The 15,941-nt window shown below is 27.1% G+C and overlaps 2 protein-coding genes across 2 annotated transcripts; both read right to left on the bottom strand.

The window, feature by feature from the left end:
* Positions 1 to 2,051: 2,051 nt before the first annotated feature.
* Bma-apa-2 (Alpha-adaptin homolog, putative) lies at positions 2,052 to 8,494 on the bottom strand (the record flags this gene model as incomplete). Its single annotated transcript, XM_043073256.1, has 21 exons — positions 2,052 to 2,129; positions 2,679 to 2,813; positions 3,080 to 3,149; positions 3,264 to 3,389; positions 3,677 to 3,792; positions 4,011 to 4,197; positions 4,301 to 4,464; positions 4,565 to 4,702; positions 4,778 to 4,885; positions 4,968 to 5,097; positions 5,235 to 5,323; positions 5,433 to 5,624; positions 5,725 to 5,800; positions 5,913 to 6,071; positions 6,361 to 6,583; positions 6,676 to 6,784; positions 6,940 to 7,041; positions 7,233 to 7,362; positions 7,594 to 7,787; positions 7,947 to 8,089; positions 8,362 to 8,494. The coding sequence occupies 21 exons, from the start codon at positions 8,492 to 8,494 to the stop codon at positions 2,052 to 2,054; spliced, it is 2,802 nt and encodes a 933-aa protein (XP_042929190.1).
* A 2,013-nt stretch (positions 8,495 to 10,507) lies between these two features.
* Bm2903 (putative 34.8 kDa protein C28H8.5 in chromosome III, putative) lies at positions 10,508 to 14,194 on the bottom strand (the record flags this gene model as incomplete). Its single annotated transcript, XM_043073255.1, has 5 exons — positions 10,508 to 10,636; positions 10,926 to 11,029; positions 11,244 to 11,350; positions 13,802 to 13,902; positions 14,060 to 14,194. 5 exons carry the CDS (start codon positions 14,192 to 14,194, stop codon positions 10,508 to 10,510), a joined length of 576 nt encoding a protein of 191 aa, XP_042929189.1.
* Between the last annotated feature and the right edge of the window lie 1,747 nt (positions 14,195 to 15,941).

Below are 15,941 nucleotides of genomic sequence, written 5' to 3'. Positions count from 1 at the left end.
GACATTTACGATATAACGAAAAACAAATTGCCTTTTTTTTTTTTTTTTTTTTGATATTTCTTAATAAACGTGATGAGTCATATAAAAAAATAACAGGAAAGTGAAAGAAATTTAATTCAAATCACACTACTGACTGAAATTAATGAATGATTTGAAATTACTAAATACTTGATTGTGCAGCTCGTCTTAACGTCTCACCATTTCAAACTTAGTTCCGGGTAACACTTTTGATAATTAGAACTGATTATATTTATTAAATTTCTTCTTTCATCAAGGGCAATAATCTAAATTTTATCCATAACTTCTATAAAAAAAAAAAAAAAAAAAAAAAAAAAAAAACATATTACTAATTGAAATATGATATGTTCATAAATTATAATAATTTCATCTTCTGACAAATAATTTCACCTTATATTTACCATTAATCAAACTACCATACAAATTCAAACAGTTTCAAAAACTTCATTTTACATAATGACGAATTTTTATATTGCTGTTGCAGATGAGATCAATCTATTAGGTTTGTAATAAGAGAATTGCATACCGAAGGGTAGATAATCCCCCATGATGATACATGAATACTTATTGATAATGTCAGTCTATAAACATAATTATCACAGATAATAATTTATTCAATAAAATAAATTAAACACAGCTATAACACTAAATAAAGTGACTTTCTGACGAAAAAAAAGGGAGAAAAAAACAGCAGCATATGTTAGATAGGAAGAGAAAGAAAATAAATCGAATGTGCTTAATTATGTTCCGGAAATTCTTAAATAATTGATCTAATCGACAATTATTCACTTACATTAATCAATTAAAAAAATTTAATCAAACTGTGTGAAAAACTATGCCTAATGAATTAATTCATTAAACATATTCGACAGAGATGCATTTGTAATAAGCGAAAAGAAATTTGTCAATTTCATAATGAAACGAATTTGATAACGAAATGGCTATTTGGAAGTTAAAAAGACAGCAATATTTACATCATAAGGAATGATAACACAGTTCCATCTTTAATTATCACATGGAATATATGAAATTATTGAAAAAAAAATCCGCTTTCTACAATAGAAAATGGAATATTGCATAACAATAAATCTGTCAAAATGTGGAATTACTATTTAAAAAATTTAAATAATGAATGAAATAATAAGCAACTAAAGTACTGCAATTAATATAGCTACTGTGCTAATCATTATCATTTGTAATTTACAATGATAAATCAATCAAACCACGATTCACAAAAATCTCTAACAGTGAAGATCTTCCACTACTACAGATCTTTATGTTTACTTTGAATACTTTCGCAACATTTCGCATTCCTTTCAAAACAACTTAATTTCTAGCAAAACTGGAAGAAACTTTTCAACACTCCAAAACATATACCATAACATACCAATAAAATAAAATTTAGCACCTCATACATTATCCAACCATTCTTTTAGTTTCAATATCACCGTCTATAGCTTTACAAAAAATACAATTAATTCTTTGAAATACAAGTTTCTTAATAATAATAATAAAAACCTAAAAATCAATATAAAGTATCTGCTTACGATAATTATAATAATAACTGATAAACAAATAATAATACAAATTAACCCTTCATAGTTGCTCTGGAATAAAGAAAAGATGGAAAATAAATAAACTTCCGATAATTCCTTATACAACAGAACTAACCTAGAAAAAAAGAAAAACTATCAAAAAGGAAAAATTACTATGCTTACACATTGATAATGTAAGCTTATTAATAACAAAATACATACCCATGTATAGTTAAAAAAAATTCTTTCCATCGTAGCACTATACGTAATCACTATATTATCATATAATTATACAGTGTTTACTACATATGTTTGCACTGATAATGTATGTATGCATGTCTTTTTAAAATATATGAATGCATGCAGATGAAAAAGCATAGAATATAAAATCGTTTCTTTATAATCTTTCTACTCGATAATTTTCATTATCATATGAATATAGGCCGAATTTAAATAACTAGTGAGGTTAGCTCAAATTATAACAACCATTAAACAAAATCAAAATTGCTGCGATAGTATGTCGCACAAGTGACTTGCAACAGTATCACGAGAACTTCGAACAGTCAATCGATACATCTGTAAATATTCAAATGATGAAACAGTGATCAGGAATATTATCCAAGATGCATTAAATTTATGATCTCAATATTTCACAATAGAAAATAATCATCTTTTTTTCTCTCTTGCATATATTTTTCTCCTTTTTTAAATTAATTCCTTATCTCTCCCACAGTTAAGTAATTCAACTGTTTAGTTTGTTAGCTAGAGTAATATCTAGTCTTAGAGTGCAATCTAAATAAATTATATAAAAAAGATAGCTGACCACAATAATGTAAAACATGCCCATCTACATTTTTATGTCTATTTATAAATTGTATCAACTGTTTGTCATATGACTACTATAATTTAAGTCCATGAACTAATGCGTCATGATTTAAATACATCGTTAATAGCCTAATAGAAGACATAAAATAACATGCACCATGAGCAGAAGAAAACATAGCGTAACAATAAATTCCAATACGATTAAAATTTTATACTAATTAGCATAAGACAAACACAAACACTACGTTGCTGTGTAGTTGACACCATATAAAGATTAAAATAGTAAATTAAACAAACAACCTTTGCTTGTTTATTCGGTTCCAAACGAATAAGAGTACCGATTTGCTGCATTTTCGTATTAACTATTCCGGCACAAACGTAATTCTCCGGATTTGGATCTACTTCTTGTAACAACCGAGGTCCAAAACCACTCAGCTTCAAAAATTACTTTTTTAATTGCCATTACATTAGTTATAATGCAATTTCACGAATATACTTCCGACTTCTTCATTTTTATTTTCATTCTTTATGAAATTTTACTTTTATAAGAATCCCCATGAAGAAAATATGGGACTCTACGTAAATTAAATTTCAGATCTTTCTTAAGTAAAATGAACTAGTAATTCAAAAAAAACGTATCTTATTTCATAAAAAAGATTGAAAAACAACAGAAGTTTGGTAAAAAAAAGTTGATAAATTACTTTTGTTCTAATCTGTTCTCGATCTATTGGTAATTTCGCAGGAAATATTTTCTGATTCTCTTGAGTTGATCTGTAAATAATGCCTGTTTTCTTTTTTTTTTTTTTTTTTTTTTCTAACTTTTTGATAATGCCAAACAATAAAAGAGGAAGTACATATGACGGAAAGATAAAATATGTGACATACTGAGAAAGTTGTTTCCAGCGAGTGAAGAACTGTTCTGAGGACATATCCGTTGGTTCAAAAAACTTATTGATAAAAATGGGAAGTGCAAAAGTCTTGTCAAAAGATTGCTGTCTATTGCTAACATCACTGAAAGTGAAACTTAGTCAGCAATGAGCGTAAAAAAATATTAAAATAAAGTTTAACTTTCAGAAAATCCCAAAAGTGCACATTTCTCCTTTCCATGAATATTAAATATCTATAAGCTAAAGATGATCTAATTCTAGAGTTTAAGAAACCAGAAGTAAATGATACGCCAACGTATTATATTAAAGTTACATAAACACTACACTAGCTTAAGCGGCACAAACTCGAATACATATAACACAAGCAATTTTCTAACAGCTTATACAAATTCCACTGAACTGAAAACTTACGAAAAAGTGAAAATGAGGTGAAGAAGAGGACAACGATGAAATTCTTGCTCGCATACAAAATTGATTAACTGTTGCACTTGTGATCCACCTGTTATCGTACTATCTACTGCTTTGCACTGCAATAAAAACTTCAATTCATTGAAAAGCACATCTAATTTCAGAACACTATTTATATTGCATCAATAATTTTTGCAGTATTATTCTTACTGTGACAAGAATTCTAATGCAGTAGCAATTTCCAGAACATCACTGCCGCATTAAAACTACCTGATAATGAAGAATAAAATAATACTCCTACTGAATTAATTAGACAAAACAATAAAACCAATAACACCTGTGCAATCAGTTGTGTGCTAAGAATTCCGGAGCAAAACAAGCTTGGGCTAAAATCAGTGAATGCATAATTAGTTTTATTCCCATAAAACATTCCTAAGCGTGCAAGATTAGCTCGGGTTTCTAATTTATATCCAATTTGAATCGTAGAATCTTCGTAAAGCACACCACTATTCTTTGTTGCGAACCTATAAGATAAATGCATTTCTTTAAAATATTTCATTATATTTGACAAAATTTCTTTAGTTGTAAATCCAAAACAGACAACTTAAAACTGACTAAAGTACTAACTTTAGAACATCTGGATAATTATCCACAGCAGGTTCACCATTTGTTGGAGCCATTGTCGATTGTACACCATTTGCTGCAGCTGGAGCACTAAATATATCTACTAGAGCCTTGGTTTCCAAACCGGGACTAATATCCAATAACTGGCCCGACGTTTGCTTTGTGTCCTAAAGTGAGACCCATAAAATAGGACCATATCTTGTCATGTAAAGTCTCACATACAATACTAATAACAACCAAATTACATTTAAGAGAAAAAAAACTTACATGATTCATCATTGCAGTCGGACGCTGCTTCTTTTCAGCAGCCTGATTTACAAGCTCTTCCACATGTGGTTTCGATTTTTTCAATTTAGCGAGCAAAGAGCTTTCTTTCTCTGGGAAGGGTGGCATTTCTTCCAGTATCTAAAATTCATTAATAAATTTAGCACCAATGAAAGAATCCATGAAAAGCAACTGATACTGAAGAAAAAATAATACCGTTGCAAGAACATCAGGAGAAGCAACTTTGGATAAATGAAGATATTCTACAGCACGCTGCTGCAACTCAGCGTCGGGATTACGCAAATTGTGATCCATGCGAAAAACCTAAAAATGGGAAAGAAATACAAAACATGTATTCTTTATAGTGCAAATAATGCTATAAACAGCGAAAATGCCGTGTACTTACTTCTTGAATCATTCCTTTGATTTCTGGGAACAAATTGCAGAATTTTACGTATGTTGACAACAGAAGGGATCTCGTTGCAATGGAGCATAAATGATACTTGCTATGTAAGAGTTCAAATTGAACTTGTGGGCTGTAATATAAATCCGTAACATAGCAACTACAAAAAAAAAAAAAAAAAAAAAAATGCTCAAACTCCACTATTTGCTTGAACTTTAAATGAGACAAAATACAGCTAATTCAACACGTACAAAAAAAAAAATAACCAACCTTGATCGAGCATCTCCAGCTATCAGATTTCCAAATTCTCCCAATATATAACCTCCAACCTTGACCATGTTTTCATGACAAGCTGGTCTCTGAAATCGAATTCCTCCACAAATCCTACTCATACTTACTTTGCATAGAAATAGAGACATAAAATGATTCTGGATAATCCATACATTAATATAAACCTCAATTCATTACCTGTAATGCTTCAAAAACAGTTTTAGCTGCATAGCCTTGTACATCCTCTCTATTTACAACAATTTGAATAACACGATACCAGACTTCTTCAGATACGTAATCACCAGCAATTCGTATCAACTTTAGGATGACATCTACATACCAAGTATAATCCGTAGCGTATTTTTCAGCCAAAATCGCAACTTTCAGTACCTGGAAAAGTAAAATAATTAATTAAATGTCTGAAATTAAATCAAAAAATAGGATAATGAAACGCCATTCAAAAATGAAACCAGGAAAGTACTAGTTTTACCATTTCTTCTCGAATCGAATAGTCAGCTGTTTCAAGATATGATAACATCTCGAAAACAATTTCTGCGGCATTTGATCTAAAAGTGTGTAGAATCAATTGTTATCTTCATAAATCTTTGTTACAACTATCAAAGATTTCGTTAAACAATCCTAGTTGCTTTCAAAAAATTTTGAAATTGTTCAGCTTACCGATCACACATAGCATAGAGCAGATCAACTGCACGCTGGCGAACTGAAACGTCTCTTTCAGTTTTCAAACTATTTATAATTGTTTCTTGATGTCTTTTTACGGCTTCATGTGAAAATTCTGAAGTTGCCAGTAAACACATTGATTCCAAAGCAAGGTACCTAAAATTATTACTGAAACTAGGTAGAAAAAAACTTGAATGGAAAAGGAGTACCAATAACGGATGAATTATAAAGAAACCTCAGGTCTCCAGGTGCACATTTTCTTATAAATAATGCATGTGCACGCTGAAAACAGTATAGCATAAATCCTCCGAATATAGCTTCATTAATAATCTTTAAACATCTACTTTAATTTACCATAGTTAGCAAGCTATGATTATTAAGCATATCAAAATGGAACTGAAAAAAAAAAAAAAAATGAAAGACGAATTCCACAATATTTACTAACCTTAAATTTGTTTCACGATGGGATAGAAAAGTGCCTAGCTGATTGCAAGCTCGAACAAGTAAACTTGGTTCCGTATCCATATGGATGATCAGAGCAATTGATTCAAAGAGCACTGCATTTTTAGCGTTCGAATGTTGCACTTTTTTGGATTTTGGAGCATCCATAGCTTTATTCAAGATTCCTTCCAAACACTCCATTAAACGAGACTTGTTGCTTGGATCCTCTGTAATTTGTCGCTAAGGTTGCGTTAATACACGTTGCGACCCATTATAATTATAACACATAAAGCTAAATGAAATTAAAATAAACATTCACCTGGTGGTGGATAATTTTGCAGCAATCTCAATAATTTCACACAAAGCCAGGGCGCTGGTACAAAGTAATAAGTATAGTCTTGCAAGTCGGTGTAACCTGCAGTCACGATCTGCAATGGATTTTCAAAAAATTATATAGCTGTTTCTGAAGGAAATGATATTGTGCATTACGATTATATCGCACAGTTCTGAAACAAAGTAACAGTAAGTCATCTAAAGCTGACATATGTTAGAGAAGTCAAATTGAAACGTATAAAAACCTTACTCGACTTAACCTTGAAATAGCCAACGAGATGCATCCCTTATATTCATCAGGCCATTTTTTGGACAATGCTTCGATTAGCGAAGCAGCTGATGTAACAACACCCTAAAAATAATTTCAGCTAAAGATTTAAAAAACAAATGAAAAAATTTGAAGAATTTAGGTAGAAAGAAAAAAAAAAGAAAAAAACAAAAAAATAAAAAAATAAAAAATACGAGCCTAAATTTCTAAAAATAGGCGATGGTCACTCTAAAAACAGATAAACGAGATGAAAACTTCATATACTGAAACTATACCAAATGCTGGTCATTTAATAGATGAACAATACGAGAGGAAAATTCGCTCGGCGGTAAAACATCTGGGCATATCCTGAACAGTTTTAACAGGCATAATGCTGCGCTTTGTTTCACAAAATCGATTGTATCCCTGAAATAAGGCATAAAATAGAATAGCTATGCTACTAACAGCCTTTTCTTAATAATCTGAAAAAGAAAAAGATGTAAATCCATGTCAGTATAAAGGTTAAATTTATGCTAGTGTTATGATATATGAAAATGATCCTTTACGAAGGGAACTCCCAGAGGCAATAATGGATGTAGCACTTTTGCAAATAATTTTAAAACATCAGATTTTCAAATCACATCGAAAAAGAATTACCCGGAAACCAGCAATTTGGGTAAATCTTGAGCAAATGCTTCAGCCATGTCCTTACTACCAATGTTTGAAATGCATTGTAATGCCAAATTAACATGAACTGGATTGCGTGACTGGAGATCATTTTTTATTGATTGAATAATCAATTTGATCAAATCGGAATTATTATTTATCAGTACCGAAATAAAAAGATAACCCTGGAAAAGAAATTAATACAAAAACAAAACAATAACTCTGATCTCAAAAAATGAAAAGTGCAAATAGTCCCTATATGAAACCAACAGATTCTTTTTATCAGGTGGCATCAGTCACTCTAATAGATTCCCTTCCAATTAATTTAGGAAAGTGAAACTTACAATTTGTTTCTCGGTGTATTTATTTGAACTTAATAAATTAGTCGCTTCCATATGGCCGAAATCAATATCATTGCCAAGAAGGAAGATGAACAGAAGTTTACAAACGTACTTCTTTTTCTGATAACCATCAATCATTTTATCACCTACAAAACTTAGTCATAAATTTTTGTGAAATAACCTATGTTCAATTATCTAAAGCAATATACAGATGTTAAAGAATTTCAGATTACTGAACTGCAACTTCCACTAATTCCGCTTTGTGAACTGGAAATATTTTGTAAAAAAAGGTATACTGAATCACAATTTTCACACACATAGTAGAAACAGACTGAACTCTTAGTGGAATGCATACCATACAATATCACTCCTGTTTTATGCATACAACTAAAGATTTTAAAAAAAAAGTTGAAAAAACCTTTAAATTTGCTGCGAATATTTGCCAATTCTCTGTTGATTCGTTTCAATTCGGCTTCCTTACTTTTACAATTCCGAATATCCGATATGAAAACGGCAAGGCCGCGCATTCCATCCCCTTTGACGGCGGGCATTTTTGACTGCTACACAAAGCAGCCAATACTTATTAGTTTTCACTTTCTTCCACCGATTTTTGCCTATGATTTCTCAAACAAAAACAAAACAAAAAAAAAAAAAAAAAAATTGAGAACTTCGAATTCTCTCCCCTTTCAAAAGAAAAAAGAGAGGAACCAAGATAATTATATGAATTAGAATGAGCTAAATTTTCCAACAAATTCTATTAAATTCAAGTCCCACTACAGTACTTTTTTGGTGGTGATAAGTTTTGAAATAATTCAAAATAATCAAACTTGAACAAGTAAAAAAAAGAAAAAAATAACTAACTATACAAATTGAACGTCCCAAAATCCCGGAAAACCACCCGAGGATCTCACAAATTCCCAGTGCAAAAAAAAAGAGCTAAGTATTGCAAGCACAGCGGACGTCGTCTGATTTCAATTCTTTTCGTCAATGTTTCACCCTTATATGCATCACATCGAAGTTATCGTTGTAAGATTTCGACGATTAGTAACAGCTATATAATTTGTTTATATTATTGTAAATAATAGTAATGTAAACAGGTAAATAAATGTTATTTGCAAACAAATGGATTATATAATAAGGGTGGAAGAAATGAGGAAGAACACATGACAAATGATAAAATATTAAAGATCGTTTTATTCATTCCGTATTATTATTGATGCTGTCAGATAATACTAAAGTAAACAAAGTGTATTAAATTCATTTGAAACAACTCGATAAAGAAATAGCATTCAGTAAAAATAACATAATAATTCTATTTCAAAAAACAAAAAATGTTTGATACGTATGAATTATCGTCTACTTAAATCATTAACAAAAAAAAAAAAAAAAAATTAAATAGCGAAGTAATAAATTACAAAAAATTAATTTTTTTAAATAGATTACCATATTATTCCTACAAAAGTTTCTAAAATGTAAAAACAAAATTTTATTTGATAATACGAATAAAGTAAACATTATATATGTTAAAAACTACTTATTAAAAATTCTCATTATTATGTGTGAAGACATAATAGTAATGCTTCGTTTATTATTATTTTTTAAATAATTTTTCCAATGAAATTTTTTAAGAATAATTGGCACATTTATGCGAAAAAATTACAAATTCATTTCTTTTTCCATTCAAATGAATATTATTTTTCATTTTTGTTTTGTATTTTTTCTTATTTAAAAAAAAAAAAAAAAAAAAAAAAAAAACGATATAAAAGAAATGAAATTTGATTTATTCATTTTTTATTTTTGCAGCATAACTAAAGGATAAGTAAATAAGAATATATGCAATGATGAAAGAATGAAATATAAAAGACAATCGATGTCCTAAATCGATGATAATTTTCTAACTAACACTAATACTTATCGTTTTAAAAGCATCATTTTAAATAGAAGAGTGTGTGATGTTTAAGATTAAAGTATTTTTGATTGCCTTTTTACAACGAAATTATTTGCAGCATTTAATTTTTAGCATTAACCATTTGAAGTATCAGCTGTCTAATCCCACTAATCAATTATTTCATTCGAAAAAAATTAAAAAAAAAAAAAAAAAAAAAAAAAAAACTTTGAAATATTTAGTTCAAAGAAGAAAAAAACACTGAAGAAAGAAAAAAGACATGAAAATGAAATTTGATTTTCATTTTCTCAATACTTCATTAGTAATACTAATGTGTGTATGTGTGTGTATGTGTGCATGTATGTATGTGCACATACATATATATATATTAAAGGTGAAAAAAAAATGATTTCATAAAGTTTGTTTTCTTTTTTAAATTTAAATTATTGCTTTTTACATACATTTCATTTAATTTTTTTTTTTGTGTTGATTTTAAGACTTATTTATTAGAAAACGAATAAAATGTAATGAATAAAAGATATTATTGTTTATTGGTATTACTGCTACCATAATTATTATCATTATTTTTATTATTATAACAAAAGAATAAATAAAATTAACTAATTAAGTAAGCATTTTATTTGCATAATTATGAAATACATTAATTTTAAAAATTTATTTATTTCTTCTGTTTCGTATAGATCACACGAGTATGCTCCAAATAGCCTTGTGCTGGATGTGTCGCTGTTCGCATCTCAATTATTTGCTCCAAATACTGATCGTCATGTTTGATGAATGTCCGTCGTAACTAATATTTGATAAATTATAAAGTTTCATTTCTGATAAATTATTATATATAATTTATTGGTAAAATTTCATTTAAAATGAGAATAAAATGAATTTAAATTAGCAATTTTTAAGTATATAAATTATTAACTTTATTTTTGTTTGTTTTTCTTTCCTTCCACTCATCAAATTTTATATTAAATGTAACAAACAAAAAAAAAAAAAAAAAAGAAGTTTATTTACTTAAAAAAGAAAAAAGGAAAGAAGGAAAAGTAAACAGTTTGATGAATTGATAGACAGATAGAACTTACATCTTCAACTGGAAGATCCCTGGAGAATGAAATCCTTCCAATATCTTTCAATGTTAAAATCATCTTGTTTGGTGCAACTTCACCAACTTCATATGTTGTAAATCCTATATGTCATAAATTTTGAAATGCAAATATAAACTTGAAATAAATTTGAGAAAAATTTTTTAAAAAAAAAAACATTTATGCATTTTTTTTCCTGTTATGACTTTCTCCCTCTCCCTCTTTCTCCTCCTCTTTCCCTCTCTCTCTCTCTACCTTTCTCTTTAATGTTTTTCAAACTATTTGAAATTGATAATTTTAAGTAAATGATATGACGACCGTTATTTCCAGCTGTCATCAATGTGGCATTTCCAAATGGATCCACAGTTATAAAACCCCATTCATCATGAAAATGATCTTTGGTCGTATGCGACCATGCGCGTGCACTTAAAAAAAATTAAAAATTATTTATCAAATCAAAAAGTTTTAAAAAAATACAAAAGTAAAAAAAAAAAAATCGAAAAATTTTTTCGACAAATTTTGCAAAATTATTTTGCAATTTTGTTCTTTTCTCACATTTATCGATCATCATGTAATTATTGCTGTTAAAATCTAATAATAATATTTACTAACAGTAGTAAGAAAAGATTTATAAAAATCAAATTGTTTTTCTTTTTTAGTAATTTAAAATTAATTACTTGGAAAGCGGATAGAAAGAAAAAAACAAAACAGATATTAATAGAAACATTATTGTTCTTACCTATGTTTATTCATTCATATGAAAAAATTATTTCGAAAAAGAGCAAAAAACAGACTTAAAAAAAAAAAAAAAAAAGAAGGAAGATAAAAGGCAAATAATCAAAAAATTTATAACCTTTTAAAAAAAAAGAATAAAAGTTTGCAATAAAAATGATAAATGATAGTGAATGATATACTGTTATAATGTGATAAAATTATTATTTATATATAATTGATTGAGAAATTGTTTAAACAAGATTAACACCAAAAGCGGAATAAAAATGCTGAAAATGAAAAAGAAAATTAGTATAAAAATTGTAAAACTGGATTTAATTCCATTCCATTCGATTGAATCTAATTCATCATTTTGATTTGTGTTAATAGTTCGTTGCTGCTGATCACAAATCTTTTCTATGCATTATTTGATTATTCAACGATAATTTTAAATTCATTTTCAGTTATATCTGATAAGGCTTAAAATGTTTCAGAAAAAAAAAAAACGAAGAAAAAAGGATGAAACAAAAAAAAAATTTTTAGAAAGAAATTTCAACCTTTTTGTAATTGTTTATGCAAAAAAAAGCAATCAGTCAATCAATCAATATGAAAATTAAAATGATCTTTTTTCGTTTTTTAATAATTAATTCTGCAAAAACAATCAATCAATTAACATTTCACATTCAAAATTTTGATTTTGAAAAAAGCAAATTTTCATAAACGATGCATCATTTGAGCACTGTTTTACAGTTTATGAATGATTTTTTTTTTTTTTTTTTTTTTGGGAGGGAGGTAATCAAGCAAGATACTATCATTTAACCCTTATCAAATGATAACTATACAAGAAAAAATGACTTATGATAATATGGCAAAATAAAATTCTGTTAATTCATATGTCTAATAATTGTTTTAAATGAACATTCATTAAAAAAATATTTCAATCACACATAGGAAATTGTTGATCTAGTATTCATCCTTCATTGTAATTAAATTTATTACCATTATAACAATTTGTTAACAAGGAATGTGTGTTAAAATTTACTTCCAATTAGATTTATTAGCTTTTCATTAACTGTAAATTATATTTAAATTTGTCTAATTATTGATATTCCTTAATGAAGTTAGCTAAAGTTAACAGTTTTTTCGTCTAGCTAATCTTCTTTGTGGCTTATGAACTCATCACTCATCGCTGATTATTGATAATTGTTAAACAGCAACTTTGTTTAGCTAACCTTCTACTATAAATTAATATTTTTATTAATAATAGTAAAAATGGATTCGGCATTCACAACTAAACTTTTTAATATTATTCATTAACTACGATCGATGATAATTTTTATCTCAATAAAATAAAGATTGATCAAACATCGCCTTCTCTGCAAAACAAACAACTATTCAGCTTCATAATGTACTCGAATCAAATCTTATTTACAACAATAATTCAACAATATTAAGTATCAATAATTTCATTATCAGATTGAATTAAGGACGTGAAAAATAAAGAAATAGTATAAAAAAAAGTCAAAAAATCATCAGAAAAAAAAAAAATAAAGAAATAGTAAAAAAAGTCAAAAAATTCATAAGTTTACTCTAAACTTCAAAATTTGACAAGATTATTTTAAATTTGATACCAATTTTATGAAATATATCATAAAAGATAACATTGTTAATAATTATTATTCGATTTAAAAAATATACCAATAAATATTCAAAGGAAGTAATTTTTACAACTGAAAATTGAAGTTTTTTATTCTTATTCTAAATTTTAAATTTAAATTTTAATTAAAATTTTGTGATTAAAAAAAAGTATTACTCTTTTGATATAATGCATATAAAGAAACCGTAATACTTTACTTTACTTTTTGTCAAAAGACTAAAATGTATAATTTGATGCAAACATTTTAATAATCAAATTAAAGATATGTTCAAAACAATCATATCAATGATGATATGTAATGATTTTACAAGAAAAAAAAAAAGAAATGAACATTTGTCAAAATTTCATTTCGTGAAACTGTTAATACATGTCTTACTTTCAGTTTTAACTTTTTTAAAAATTTAACAATAAGCCACCATTTCTAGTTATTAAATTAAACTATATAACATGCTAAAATTTTTCAAATTTTGTTACATTTAAAAAGATAAAATAAAAAGAAGAAACCAACCTAAAATTCAGAAATTGTACATTAACAGATTTAGCAAGTGGTGCTTCAGCAATAATTAACTCTTCACCAAATGTCATTGTTGGTACTGTTGGCCAGAATACCTGTTAGAAATGTATCAAACCAAAATATAATATATGTTTGTATGTGTATATAATAATAAATATGTAAAGTAAAGTATTTATATCATAGGTAAATATTTAAAACAAAAAAAAAAAAATAATAATTAAATAAAAACTTCAAATAATTAGTAAAAATAACTTTGCCAGAAAATTCTGATCGCCATGAACCAATGATCCATTCTAATTTTTGATTATTTAATGTAAGCTCAGTATTAGCAAATTTTATTAGTACAAGAATACAAATGACTAATAATTGTTGAATGTTGTTGGACATTTGTTTCCACAAATCACCACCACCTACAACTGAAAATGACGACGATAACGACAACGACAACAACAATAACAACAACAACAACAACAACGACAACGACAACGACGACATCATCATGACATACCATCATTATCCATTTTCTTTACCACTTCCTCAACGAGTTTCTCTTGTTATTCCTTAAATGGTTGATATATCATCGTATTAATGTCATATACATTTTAAAAGTTTTTTTTTTTTTTTTTTTTTTTTTTTAAAAAAAAGGAAAAAAAAAAAAAATAAATGAATAAAAAATAAAAAATAAGAAGGAGAAAAAAAAAAGGCGATAAACGAATCCATCGAATCATTTAAAAAAAAAAAAAAAAAAGATCCGGTTTTTAGTTTTTACATCTCATCAGCATTTCTTTATCATATTGAAATGAAAAATTTATTCTTTAAAATAATGTTGTCGCGTGCAAACATTTACAGTAATATAATTCATTTCATTTCATACATTGTTTTGTTTTTCTTTTTTGCTTTTCTTACCAATATATATTAGCATATTTTTGTTAAATTTCATTTTTAAAAAATTTTTTAAAGCTTTTAATTTAATTTTATCAAAGTTATGAAACAGTATTTTTGTTCAATAAAAAAAATAGCAATGTTAAAATTGGTAATGTAAAGTGAATTATTAGCTTAAAATTTAGTGCATTTAATAAATTATAGTAAGATTTCTGTTTTCTTTCTTGTATTTGTTCATTAGTTTAAATTTATCAAAGTTAAATATATTAAAAATAAAAGTTCCACTTTTAACCTTTTCTTTTCCTTTTTAATTTTAAGAAGTTTTAAGGGATGAATCCGGTCGATGTAATGTATCATCACAAGTTTGAGAAAACAATTTATTGTTGCATTTTTTTTTTTCATTAAGAATTGAATGAATGTTTGAAATTTTTATTAACAAATGAATTACAAAAAATGGATATTTATCATATTGAGGTGAAAATTATTTTATATTAGAATGAATATTTTTAAATATTTAATTCAAAATTGATTTTGAAAATACTGCGGAGGAACATGGCAATAAAATGTTCAATTACTGTCGTTAAAAAAAAAAAAGAACATATTAAATAATTTTTTGTCAGCTATATTTGAGATAATCAAAATACACTTTCTCTTTTTTCTAAGCTATTAAAGTTTCATTACAAATTCCATTCATTTCTCGTAGACTTTTAATTTTGTAATTATCCTAATGAACTAATTGAAATGAAATTGATAGGAATTAGAGTAATGGAAAGGAAACTATTCGGTTTGCTCGGAAAAATATAGACACACAATTGTATCAACTTGTAATAATAGCAATAAATATGTTTGTCAACTTAAACAAAGAAAGACAAAGCATATTAAATAAGCTTTTCTCAATTATATTTGAAATAATCAAAACACACTTTGTTCTTTTTTTTTTAAACTACTGAAGTTTCATCCGAAATTTCATTCATTTCTTGCAAACTTTTAATTTTATAAAAAGTTTGCATCCTTAGCAATAAATATGTGATATACGAATACTTCTCGAAATTAATTTCAAATGCTTTTCTTGTCTTCCCCCTTTTTTTCCATTATTGCTTCAATCCGTTGCTTGTATTAAGTTGAATGATTATACACATTGACTTGACTGAAATTATTTGCACAGTAATCTCATAAAGACATAATCCCAAGTATATAACAGCAGAAAATAGTTTAGCATAATTTGCATTCCTTTGGACAACTATTATAACAT

The sequence above is a fragment of the Brugia malayi genome (assembly GCF_000002995.4).
Source record: "Brugia malayi strain FR3 genome assembly, contig: Bm_v4_ChrX_scaffold_001, whole genome shotgun sequence".
Classification (NCBI taxonomy): Eukaryota; Metazoa; Nematoda; class Chromadorea; order Rhabditida; family Onchocercidae; genus Brugia; species Brugia malayi.
The sequence above is the reverse complement of the archived record's forward strand: the minus strand, read 5'-3'. Positions and strand labels throughout refer to the sequence as shown.